General features: G+C 40.2%; 1 protein-coding gene across 1 annotated transcript; it reads right to left on the reverse strand.

Annotated features, from left to right (window-relative positions):
• Window positions 1-201: 201 nt before the first annotated feature.
• On the reverse strand, window positions 202-1624 carry LOC127411265 (transmembrane protein 121). The gene has a single exon (XM_051646704.1). It carries the CDS (start codon window positions 1531-1533, stop codon window positions 583-585), a length of 951 nt encoding a protein of 316 aa, XP_051502664.1. The 5' UTR covers window positions 1534-1624; the 3' UTR covers window positions 202-582.
• Window positions 1625-13925: the final 12301 nt, after the last annotated feature.

A 13925-nucleotide genomic window follows, 5' to 3' on the forward strand; every position in this document is an offset into this window, starting at 1 on the left:
TCAAATAAACCAAAAAAAAAATAGCTTCAAAACATCATTTGAAGTTCATTTCTTTTCTCAAACCTGTTTACAGGATGCTTTTGGAAGAATTATTCCACTGTTTATGTTCTTATTTTGCAGGAAAATATTCAGAATGGAAACAGTGAACATGGCAAAATTGTACTGGATCTGAGAGTACAGCACTCTTATTGGTAGCTAAAAGCAAAATAAAATTATGCAAGGGCTGGGGGATGTGTAGAAATGTGTGAATGCAAATGATGGCCAATCCAATTGTGAGCCACCTGTATGTCACACAAATCTTTTAAAAAAACATCCCAAATGTAACATAATAAATCGGCTGCTTGAAATTACAAAATCAAGATCATAAAACTCTGGTGAGCTGCCATTTTTGCACCTGAGCATTAATGGCCTTTAATCACTCAGCTTAGATGAGTATGACTTTAAAATAATTCTTCAAAACAGGAAGAAGAAGAACTTGCCCTAGTCTGGACTCTCTAAGGTTTCCTTCTTTCCCCCTGAACCTTAATGCTCAAGTTCAATCTTGTATTTTTGAAAATGATGCAACATATTTGTCAGCTCAGGTCACGTGTCAATGACCTCACGGGCAGGTGAGGGCTCTTCTGGGAGGGTGGTAGTGGCATTTGGCAGAGTTTGGTTATGTGGCACAGAGTTCTGCTGTATTTCCATGGCAATGCCTGCAGGATCTTGAGGAGGGAACTCCTTAACTTGTCGCCGGTACTCCAGGAAGGTGCAGGCTTTGGTGGCGATGGCAACAACATTCTTGCCGATGAAGATGGTCGAGACCCGGCTGTCTTGGAATAACACCATGTTAACTCCTCTAATGAGGATTGTGACAATGTTGATGGTCACCAAGCTGAGGACAGGGTAAAGCATCATCTTCTGAGGTGACACATGCTCACCCTGCACGCTGATCTCACTTAGAGAAACACATGGCAGAATCAGCAACAGGATGTAACAGTAGAAGAACATCAGACCCTCGGCCCAGATGGGCAGACCTGTCCGCTGTGGCTCCCACAGGTTGGCTTGGATGTCCAGTACATCCAACAGGTCAAGTGCCACCCAGAACAGTCGACCCCGCATGTCCTCTTTCTTTCGGAAGGTTCTTATGTACTCCATGCTGTCGAGCGCAACCAGAACAAGGTATAGCCCTGGTACGCAAACTGAGAGCAACAAAGTCAATGCTTTCCGAGCAACTGTCTCCAGACTTTTACGGTCGGCCTTGTAGTTCTGGAAGACAAAGTAGAGCTTGATCTCCAGAACAAATATGTAGAGGAACCACAGGATCATGGCATAGCCGCGTTTTGCAGTCTTTACCTCGGCACCCACCCAAACTGCCACATAACGGAGGACTATAAGAAAGCAAATATCCCCAACCAGAACAATGATGCAGACGCCAATTTTTCGTGGTCCCTGGTTCTGCTCCACAAGGTACGCATCCATGAATGCCATGCTGGTCATGATTACAATGGTGGTTAGACACACATGCCGCTTGTCAGGGGGTGGCAGTACCATGGTGCTCTACCTGTCTGGTTAACAAAGTAAAAAATAGTCCAATGATATCCTTCAAAAAGTTTCTTCAAGGTTATTTCATGGTGTGCAAACTTTTGTCCATCAATGCTGGTGATTTTTATGATAGGGGAATGTCATGTCCATGTCCATCAGCCTGTTCAGCAAAGCTCCACAGAGTCTGGTCTGCAGTGGCTGCTCTTCACTGCATTCAGAGCTTCACATGGCTCTCAACCTCCATGGACCATGCTTGTTAGCATGACAGTATCTTTCTGATTTGAAATGTGTGGGGTATATCTGTACAAACGTGTGTATCCGCTGCTGAGGCAGATCTTGATGACTTCCTGACCTTACAGACATGGGTCTACTCATCTGTGTCAACTGACCCATATAAGCAGCATAGCTGGATACTATGCTGTACTGAATTCTGTCAGGCGCTAGATTGTGTTGTCTCCTACTCCTGCATTGGAGCTAAGAATGCGCAGGGGTATTGTCAGTCGTGAAGATAAAATGGAAGGTCAAAGCTCTCTTTCTCCTTTGCCGGATCAGAGTTTCTGTAAATCAGAGAAATAAAAATTAGTTCTCTTCAGAGACAGCACAGAATTGCACAGAAATGCTGACGCTTTAAAACAAAACACTAGGGGTCACTGTGGTAATTTGGCACAATAGGATATGAGTCTGACCGCCCTCCCATGATTCCTTGATTTTGTTTCACATTCCTCTTAAGCCTTTACTTTGAATAGGATTTAGCTGTTTGAAGGAAACTGAATTTGTCAAATAAATCTAGACGTTTAATCATTAGAGAGTACACAAATAAATAAATTTTTTTAATAATAATAATGTTCTCACTCTAATGTTCTAAAATCTAAACATCCTCAATCCAAGATGCCTTTACTTGTGAAGCAAAATGAGATGATATTAAAGAGATAGTTCACCCAAAAATGACAATTCTCTCATCATTTACTCACCCTCATGCCATCCCAGATGTGTATGACTTTCTTTCATCTGCTGAACACAAACAAAGATTTTTAGAAGAGTTTCTCAGCACTGTGGGTCCATACAATGTAAGTGAATGGGTGCCAAATGTTGAAGCTCCAAAATCCACATAAGGGTAACATAAAAGTATACTTCAGACAACTCCAGTGGATAAATCTATATCTTCTGAAGCGATATGATAGATCAATATTTCTTAAGTCCTTTTTTACTATAAAGTCTCCTCCCTGCTCAGTAAATCTCCACTTCATTTTCACTTTTACATTCTCCTTCTTCTGTTTTTGGTTATTTGCATTCTTTGTGCATATCGCCCCCTACTGGGCAGGGAGGAGAATTAATAGTAAAAAAATGACCTAAAATATTTAAATATTAATAGTTTCTCTCCCAGACCTATAATATCGTGTCTGAACACAATAATTTTACCACTGGAGTCATATGGATTACTTTTATACTCCCTTTATGAGGATTTTGGAGCTTAAAAATGTTGGCACCCATTCACTTGCATTGTGAGGACCAGCAGAGCTGAAATATTCTTTTAAAAATCTTAATTTGTGTTCAGCAGATTAAAGAAAGTCATACACATCTGGGACACCAGGAGGGTGAGTAAATCATGAGAGAATTGTAATTTTTGGATGATCTATCCCTTTATATCTTGTTTTGAGAAACCCAACAAAATGTAAATATTTGGTCATGGGATGCCAAAAAAAAAAAAAAAAAAAAACCTTAATTAAAAGGGTAATTGTTTTTGTTGTTGTTGTTGTTGTTGTTTTTGCATTCAATCACTTACATAGAGCTAGTCAATATTATATTACACACAGCTTTGAACAAACCTGTTACTTGAAAACTGAATTATGTTTTCAAGCTCCTCTTCTGTGTGACCTGATTCCTCACCTAATGATGGGACACTTTTCAATACTATCAATATTTTTTCCTTTTTTGTATAGGTTTTGGCAACAAGTCTTTCTATGCTTCAGAATCAATTTTTAAATATGACAGTGTCAGCTACATATCTTTCCCAAATACTTATATGAGCTCTGAGCCACCAGCTTCCATAGCAACCATGTCCCTTGAGAGAGTGATAATAAGTGATGATGAGTCTAAAGCAGCAGGGAACCCTCAGATTTCTGGAAAGTGAGATATTATTGGATGTGTGACAGGGAAAGTGTGCACTCACTGTAATAGATAGGTGTGAGGTGACTCAATGTGAATGACAAAAACTGTTACTGATTTTCAACTGCTAAAGATTACTGAAAAAGTATTTAGCTATACTACAACCTATTAGTAAAAAAGCAGCTAACTACACTTTGAAGCTAATTAAGAGGACAATATATTTTTAAATAGGCTTAACCATTGATATCAATGTGTATTTACTGCATTCGTTAATCACGCTGCCATCTTGGAATGGTCAACAAAGAGAGCTATTTGAATTCAAGTCAATGCAAGAGATGCCTAGGGCACTGCATAAACTGTTTTTGTGTGTAAACAGTTCATCTAGGCTGTCACAATTATTAAATAATCGTCTGATCATGTTTATTTGATATAACCATGATTATTTGAGATAACTGAGATTATTGTGCACTTCAAATGCCAGTCACATTTTACTATCCAAATATGGGAATTCTAAGCAAATGCAGAAATGCCAAAAACGGCAGTAATGGATTCTGAAGAGCTGTGATGCACACACCATCTGCATAGATTCATCGCAAACTCCTGTGAAAAAGCTAGGATTTTAATACTGAATGCAAAGTGTTCCATTTCATTTTAATTTAACCTTTGGTTAAACTGCAAATGTTCCTGGTCATTACGGGTTCATCCACGCAGTGTTAATGACACACAGGCTGAGATGCCTGCTTACTTCATTACTGCGGAGATGATAGAATGAAGAAACAGACACACAGAGGCCATGTACACACTACAAAGTTTCGGGAGTGACAACCGCATTTAAATGCGGGAGTGAATCCCCTAAATTATGGTTCCATGTGTGTACGGAATACAGGACTGACTCCTGCAATTGCGATGATTGACAATTGTAGCCATAGCAAGGCTGCAGCTTCTTGCGCCTGTGAAACATGAGTGCCAACAGTTTAACCCGTTTTTCGTTCGATGTTTTTGAGCAAAGACATTATCCACTAGAGATGTACACTATATTGCCAAAAGTATTCGCTCACCCATCCAAATAATTGAATTCAGGTGTTCCAATCACTTCCATGGCCACAGGTGTATAAAATGAAGCACCTAGGCATGCAGACTGCTTCTACAAACATTTGTGAAAGAATGGGCCACTCTCAGGAGCTCAGTGAATTCCAGCGTGGTAATGTGATAGGATGCCACCTGTGCAACAAGTCCAGTCGTGAAATTTCCTCGCTACTAAATATTCCACAGTCAACTGTCAGTGGTATTATAACAAAGTGGAAGCGATTGGGAATGACAGCAACTCAGCCACAAAGTGGCAGGCCAGGTAAAATGACAGAGTGGGGTCAGCGGATGCTGAGGCGCATAGTGCGCAGAGGTTGCCAACTTTCTGCAGAGTCAATTGCTACAGACCTCCAAAGTTCATGTGGCCTTCAGATTAGCTCAAGAACAGTTCGTAGAGAGCTTCATGGAATGGGTTTCCATGGCCGAGCAGCTGCATCCAAGCCATACATCACCAAGTGCAATGCAAAGCGTCGGATGCAGTGGTGTAAAGCACGCCACCACTGGACTCTAGAGCAGTGGAGACGCGTTCTCTGGAGTGACGAATCACGCTTCTCCATCTGGCAATCTGATGGAGGAGCCTGGGTTTGGCGGTTGCCAGGAGAACGGTCCTTGTCTGACTGCATTTTGCCAACTGTGAAGTTTGGTGGAGGGGGGATTATGGTGTGGGGTTGTTTTTCAGGAGCTGGGCTTGGCCCCTTAGTTCCAGTGAAAGGAACTCTGAATGCTTCAGCATACCAAGAGATTTTGGACAATTCCATGCTCCCAACTTTGTGGGAACAGTTTGGGGATGGCCCCTTCCTGTTCCAACATGACTGCACACCAGTGCACAAAGCAAGGTCCATAAAGACATGGATGAGCGAGTTTGGTGTGGAAGAACTTGACTGGCCTGCACAGAGTCCTGACCTCAACCCGATAGAGCACCATTGGGATGAATTAGAGTGAAGACTGCGAGCCAGGCCTTCTCGTCCAACATCAGTGTCTGACCTCACAAATGCGCTTCTGGAAGAATGGTCAAAAATTCCCATAAACACACTCCTAAACCTTGTGGAAAGCCTTCCCAGAAGAGTTGAAGCTGTTATAGCTGCAAAGGGTGGGCCGACGTCATATTAAACCCTATGGATTAGGAATGGGATGTCACTTAAGTTCATATGTGTCTAAAGGCAGTTGAGCGAATACTTTTGGCAATATAGTGTATTATCATCTTACAATTTTTAGTTAACTGCCATTGACAGAATCGCTGTGTTTTGGTCATGTGCGTTTAAGCGGCTTTTGTTGAACAGCGCGCACGTTCTGGATTGAAATGAACAGGTTACCCCCAAGACCACAGGGATGATGACAGAATATATGAATTAATGAAGAAATATACCTACCGTAAGTGTGATTTACACCAGGAGAAAATGGACACATCTCACACACGGCATTAATCACATCATTAACAACTAGTTGTTCAGTTCAGTTCTGTACACACTGTGTGGAATTTTTGAAAATGCAGTTGTCAAGGGGGCCTGGGTAGCTCAGCAAGTAAAGACACTGACTATCACCCCTGGAGTCGCAAGTTTGAATCCAGGGTGTGCTGAGTGACTCCAGCCAGGTCTCCTAAGCAACCAAAGTGGCCCATTTGCTAGGGAGGGTAGTGCAGTGGCAGGCCATGCATTTAAAGTCTAGGCCTTCAGTGTGATTCATGCCATTAAAAAAACACAGTTTCACAATGAATGAGACACCCTATGCCTTTGGGCATCATACATTATGTCGCAGCTAACTAGTAATACCAACTGACATATTAAAACACGTCCACGCACGAAAGCCAGAACTTGAAACGACACTTAATGCTCAAGCAAGCCTAATAATAACTGCAGCATGACTGTTTTGTGAAATGAACGTCTCCTGAACAGATATTCAATAATCATAATTTTTCATATGAATCTACCAAGGAGGTCTATAATACCTGGAAAAATCTATCTAATAATATTTGCGATTTAAAGGTTGCTTGCAATAAATTTAGTTTCTTCAAGGTACACGGTTATGCTGTGTTCCATTCAAGTTGGATGTGGGATATTCCTACTTGATATCTCCGACCATAAATGCATTCCATTACCCGATATTCGGAACTGCAATGCTCCCGTTAGCTTAGCAGGGGTTTGACTCTCATTAGAGATGTCTCCTAGCAACCCAACTGATAAACAATGTTGCAGCGCTAGCATTTGTGCTACGGGTGTACGATTATCAAAAGAGATTATAAAGTTTTATACACCTGTTTCTGCAGGCGTTTGTTAAACAAGCTTTAATATCATGTGATGTGGAAACAAATTCATTTATCAATATTACTTAATAAAGTGAATGTTTATCACTTACTTTGAATATCTCCCTGAGTGTTGACATGGTTTGTGTGACATCATGCCCCTGCATCTCGGTGAAATCGCAGTTGAGAATTTCTGTATGAGCCTACAGGTTGTAATTCTGACTTCAAGATGTCATTGCACTTTTCCTAGTAGGAATTTGTAAAATCCGACTTTCCGAGTTGAATGGAACGCAGCACTACTTTTCAAAACTTGATCCGACACTGAATGCTTCAGCAGCCTAATTTACACACAGAAAACTCCTGATGTTGCTATAACAATGCAAAAAGCACTTACCAATTTACTTGAAGTGAAAATCAGCCCTCCTTTCCTGTTTAATAAATTAAGCAATCACACGGTCATGCAGAACATCTCATGTTTTTAAATCCATAAGGATCTCTTTCTCAACAGCAATACCAGCAGTGATGACAGCCGACTCGTCAACAAGATCTCACGCTCTTCGCTTTCAAATTACGTACATCACTTAAAGCGTGATTGCGTCACTCAAGGCCAGCTAGAAGGCCTCGACCGGGACTTATCTTAAAGATCACACTCACCAAGAACAAATAAATCAATCTGATTGGCTGATGAATCTGACAGTCTGACTTTAGTTGCCCTTTCATTTGCACTGTTGAGGGATTCTGAAGAAATTCTGAAGGCCTGATGGTGTGGAGCTCAAAGATTTGTGAAACAGTTGTCACACTTTGCTTGTAAGCATCAAGAAATACATTTTGACTGGATAAACTTTTATTTTTTCTCTATTTGTTTGTAGATTAATTAATAGTGGAAAGCGGTTAAAAATACATAGGCAAAAAGGTGATTGAGTATGAAAGGATGAAAAATATTTATTTATTTGGCATGTTAGGCCAGCAGAGAAGGCTTTGCTGGGCCTGAGAATTCGCCACTGGGGTAGAGTCACATGGTGTAACCTCCTCGTGGTCGCTATAATGTGGTTCTCGCTCTCGGTGGGGCGCGTGGTAAGTTGGGCATGGATGCCGCGGAGAATAGCGTGAGCCTCCACACACACTATGTCTCCGCGGTAACGCGCTCAACAAGCCACACGATAAGATGTGTGGATTGACGGTCTCAGACCCAGAGGCAACTGAGATTCGTCCTCCGCCACCCAGATTGAGATGAGTCACTACGCCACCACGAGGACCTAAAGCACATTGGGATTTGGGCATTCCAAATTGGGGAGAAAAAAAAATTTGTTTGTCATTACCTGAATTTTTCGGGAGTTAGTTTGATTGTAGAATGCAGTTGTCACTCCTGTATTTTACAGAACTGTGTGTGTGGTGTGTACGCGGGCTGTGTGTGTAACAGGATTACGCACTAAAAGGTGAACTGACAACTGAATTTAGTTGCAGTGTGTACGTGGCCAGAGAATCTAAATGGTCTTCCTTCATACAAAATAAGGGCTCGTGGTTTTAATCAAAAAGCCTTAAGCATGTGAAAGTGAAGAATTTAGGACAATTGTTTTTTACTATTGCATAATATAATACAGTATACAGTAATAATATAATATAATATAAAATAATATTATTTGCAAAATTACAATTAATCATTGTAATCGTGAAAGCGATAATCACATTTATTTGTTTGAAAATTAATCTTTAGCCATATTTCATAATCATGACAGCCCTAAGTTCATAATATAATAAACTGACTTCTTAGGTGCTTATCTTCTTCAATATGTTAATTTGCAACAAAATATGAATTCATTGATAACTTTATTTGGAGTTCACTACAAAAAACAAAACAAAACAAAAAAAAATACTGTTTTAGAAGAGAAGTCATGGGCTTTTTGCATATAGGATGTAATTTTAGCAGTAACTGTTGTACAACTCTAAAAGCTTTTCAGTATATATGGATGAAATTATCAGAAATGAATAGACTGGCAACCTGATGTAAATTATGTAGACTGCAATTGTTTTATCAATCTTTTTAATACGAGCTTATTTTATGTTTTGAAAAAGTATGTGCAAGTAAATCATTGCACTGCAATTTCTATTATTTACACAAATTATAACTAATAGAAATATTTATAGAACCGAGTCAAAAACACTGACAAACTGCAGCATTTTACTAAATATTTCACAAAAAAAAGATCATCAGTGAAGCATTTTTTTTATGGTTTATTCATATGAACTGTCTGAACAAACTGATTTACTAACATTATTCAGACCTCATAACACTACATGTGAGATATAAGAGAGTGGAAACTTCAGATGCGACATTAAAATAGTGATTTAGTGTAAAAAGTAGCTTTTTACTAGATAAGCTACACTATTATGCAAACATCTGAACTACTGTTAAGCTACTAATGCATGTAGTTACGTCAGTACTGTCGTACTGTGTAAGACAAAACAACTCACCCAACTGTCTTTTGTCCTTATTACAAGGCAACTCACGTTTGCGATCTTAATGTAACCGTGACTAGATTTCCTCTTCAACTAGAACATTAGGGCTTAGCACATAAATTTGATCTTGAGATTAGCACAGTGACAGAATTACAGTCTGTTGTTGTATGAAATTCTAATCAAAGCAAAATTTTGCACACTAGTCACACAGCTTACACTCCTATTACTAGATGGCTCACGTCAGTGCTGCTCGTGTTTGATATTTGTGAAGGCAAACATTGAGACTATTTGCTTACACTTCTCAAGTGATTGATTTTTATCTCAGAAAGTAGAGAGATAGAAATTGTGAGGAGGCCACCCAATGGCCCAAGGACTGTATACAATGGCATGGCTGAAGGTCTCATGCGCATTCTGTCTTATCGTACGCATTAAGTTTAAGTTATTTCGTTCCAATTAAATAACTATATTATTCGTTTTATGATCCCCGTTTAATTTATCTGACTCCAATTCTAAAAGTTTCCAAGGATATATTAATGTTCCAATCTTAATTATTATTATTCAGTTTGGTTTAAAATTTGATCATCGTATTTAACTCTATTTTATATTGTACTCTTTCATTCGGATTCCTGTCGCTTAAAGAGTCTCGCGACTGGCCGTGTATGCGGATCTCACGGTCACAAATATGGCAGTATTGGTCATTAAAACAGTAACTGACTAAATACTAATTAGATGGCTGCTCAAGCTTGCCCTTTTATCTAAAAGTATTTTGTTTAGTCCCCTTAGATAGTAAACACTTTATTAGAGTAACATTCTTTCTACCCAGAGGTCATGACCACTAAATTTACAAAGATAGACCAACAATACCTAAGTTAAAATAGCTTTATATAATCATGCCATATTTTCCTATGTACACTTAGCTAGAAAAATAATACAATAATCAGAGGTTTAGACTTCACCCTATTTAGGCTTGGTCGACAACTTCATGTTGTCCTAAATGGAAATTCCATATCGAGCCTGTACACTCTAAGTACACTTGAACTAATGCCAATTTGTTAGTCGGAGCTCTAAAGTCTCAGTCGGTGTGCCCCATGCTCCACTCAGAACTGAGCTTTAGTCCGCTACTAACCTGGTCGTAGATTTGCGGAAACATGGACTAAAGACAATAATTTCAGAGTAAATCAGAATAAACTCAAATGTAACAATTATTTACCAGGTAAAATAATACATTCATCAATTCCAATTAAACAATAATAAGTCAAATTTAAACATTTATCAATAAGAATTGCATACCTTGTAGAGAAAAACTACACACAGCAATTTTGTGGGATATCTGACTACAGACTCCCCGAGCTCCTCTGCCATCTCTCCTTAAGTACCAAACAATTCTATTGTTATTTCAGATGTGTTTGTTTGATGTTATTCAGGATTTTGGTTTACAATTTAGGGAGTTGTAAGTAGACCTTTGAAACTTGTGATTGAGTAGGTCGTTTGATGTTTACAAAGAATGCACCTAATCTGCATACAGTATCTGGTCCCTGTTTTATGGTCCTTGCTCAGAAGGGTGTGTTGTCTTAGGTGGATATGCTTTTCTGTGCGAGAGTTTTATGACGTTGGCTCTCACAGAGCCTTTTGGGTGTAGACATCCTGGTGCCAGCCTTACAAAATCATAACCAATAAATCTGTATGCAGGAGAAATGCAAGAGGACATACACAACTAATGGACATAAAAGGAAAAAATAGAGTGCATTTGCCAGTATATCTTGCGCTCTTTCCATTGTCAGAATGTTCACAGGCATTTATCTTGTATCTTGAATACACTTAATATACATGGAACAAATGAGAATCAAGAAGTTTAAATGTTAAGTTACTGTTAAAGGTGCAGTATGTCAGTTTCAGAAACCCTTGTTATTAATGACACCTGTGGCCGTTAAGTGAACTGCAGCCAGCTACCTGTTGCTTGTGCTCGCGCTCGCACTCGTGCACACATTCCATAGGGACGTGAGTGAGTGAGCATTGGCCAAAACAACGATGTAACGTACAAAGAGACTGAACGTGATTCACCGGCATCAAGCTGACAGATGAGGTAGCATAATTTTTTTTGGGGGGGGGTTCCCCCTTTTTCTCCCAATTTGGAATGCCCAATTCCCAATGTGCTCTAAGTCCTCATGGTCGTGTAGTGATTCGCCTCAATCCGTGTGGCAGAGGACAAATCTCAGTTGTCTCCATGTCTGAGACCGTCAACCCGCAGATCTTATCACGTGGCTTGTTGACCGTGTTGCCACGGAGACATAGTGCGTGTGGAGGCTTCACGCCATCCACCGCGGCATCCACGCTCAACTCACCACACGCCCCACCGAGAACGAACCACATTATAGCGACCATGAGGAGGTTACCCCATGTGACTCTACCCTCCCAAGCAACCGGGGAATTTGGTTGTTAAGGGTGTGCTGAGTCAATGAGATAAGATGAGTATAATATACCATGTTTTATACACCTGTTTCTGCAGCCGTTTGTTAAACAAGCTTTTATATCATGTAATGTAGGAACTTCTACTAATTTATCGATATTACTTAGTGAATGTTTATCACTTTGTATATCTCCCCGGGTGCCGACATGCTTGTGTGACGTCACACACCTGCATCTCTGCGAAATCAGAAGAGTTGAACATTTCCACATGAGTTTCCCAGTTGGAATTCTGACTTCAAGTGGTGTTGCTTTGCACTTTTTCTAGTAGGAATTTGGAAAATCCGACTTTCCAAGTTGAATGGAATGCAGCATTAAATCACCCAAAGTGATTGTAGACAGGGAACTGCTATGTGTCGGCTAATTCATTATAGACAGGCAGCAGGAAGTGTAGGCATATATTAATAATATACAGTACTTTTGCTCTATTATTATATTTATTTATTTATAAACCAGTTTTTAAAAAGACTACAAGAATAAAATAGCTATCATAAAATCCACACCAAAGAATCGACCAAGAAAGGTTGTTGCTTCTTGCTCAACTGTTATGGAAAAACATAATTAAAGGGAAATTTGGAGGCAGCATCACTGTTAAAGCAAAAAGTAAGCATGTTACCACATCGATGTGGCATTTCTTTTGATTCGCAAAATATCGAAGAGTGTGAGAAACGGTTGTACTCTTCAGTCTTCAGGGCAGAGATCACAGACTTCAAGTGCCAAACATCTGCCACAGGTAATTGGTTCATTTTAGTGCTGTTGAAAACGTAGATTAAACATTGTAATCGCGATTAATCTCAGATTTTTTTTGTAGTTAATCGCGATTAATCACATATTTTGAAAATGCTGACATTTGACACCATATATACTTCTTTTCCTGTCAAAATGCATTTATTTCTATTTTAGGAAAGAGTGCAAAACAATATGTAACAATATAATGGTTTATTAACATTTTTCAAACAAAGCCTTCCACTGTATAAAGATAGAAATACAGTAAAATAGCACCAATTCAAGTAACATTAAACATGTTAGTCTAAAAAGTCTATGTGGGAGTTTGACTTATGGAAAGAACTACTGCCCACATACTGTAGGTTGCATATTCATTGCAATGGGCATTAAATCTCTTAAAATCTCAAACTCCTCAATATTAATCTGCTGGTAGATTGTGGCTATCTGCTTTCTACAGCAACTGTGAAGCTTCATTCATGATCCATGTTAGAACGTCCACACCAATGTTAAATGCCGCTTTGAACTCTATGCTTGAAGACAAAAACGTTTCATTCTGCGTTTTGGTGATAGTTAAGACTTGACGTGCTGCTGTGGTGATTAAAATGCAATTACATAGGTCCCATCTAGGCTTTTTGTACATCAAATAGCGTTAATAGTTGCCCTTCTGGCCCTGCCTGCCAGCAGGCTTTTCCCCGCTTCTCTAGGGCTGAGGAGGGGGATGAGGAGAGGGAAAAACAAAGCAAAAAAAGAGGAGAGGGAAAGGGCAAGGCGGAGCGACAGTGAGAGAGAGAGAGGAGAGAGAGAAAAAAACTTGCTCGGCTCCACCGCTCCAAGTGGCCGGCAGCGAGCCCCTCCTCCCCTTGCGGACGGCGGCCGTTCCTCCGCATCCAGGCGGCCGGCTGCAACTCCTCCATCCCCCTGCGGATGGCCGCGGCTGCTCCTTTGGGTGGATGGCAGTGGCAAGGACTCCACGACAGCGCATCCCTCCTCCCTCCCGGGCTTCAGCAACATTGTAACGAGGTTGACATGGGAAAGGAGGAGGCAGGAACCGGCTGAACCGTCAAAATAATAGTTTCATGAAAACTTAAACAAAAAGACACAAACACAAATACACACTCTGCAGCTGCATGTGGCTCTCTCTCTCTCCCGAACTGCCATGTTCCGCTGCACTTATACCTCTTCTTGGCTGATCAGCCCAATTGGGGGCCAGGCGTGCATAGTCACGGCCTGGCCCCACCCTCCTCCTTGTCACAATCGCGATTAAGCAAAATTAACGCGTTAAACTTTTTAAATTAATTGCATGTATTAACGTGTTAACTCCGAC

Source organism: Myxocyprinus asiaticus, chromosome 20 (genome assembly GCF_019703515.2).
Source record: "Myxocyprinus asiaticus isolate MX2 ecotype Aquarium Trade chromosome 20, UBuf_Myxa_2, whole genome shotgun sequence".
Taxonomy (NCBI): domain Eukaryota; kingdom Metazoa; phylum Chordata; class Actinopteri; order Cypriniformes; family Catostomidae; genus Myxocyprinus; species Myxocyprinus asiaticus.

What these genes read in the sequence shown, in the direction of transcription:
- LOC127411265 (XM_051646704.1), bottom strand. Translation starts at nt 1,533, where the DNA reads ATGGTACTGCCACCCCCTGACAAGCGGCATGTGTGTCTAACCACCATT.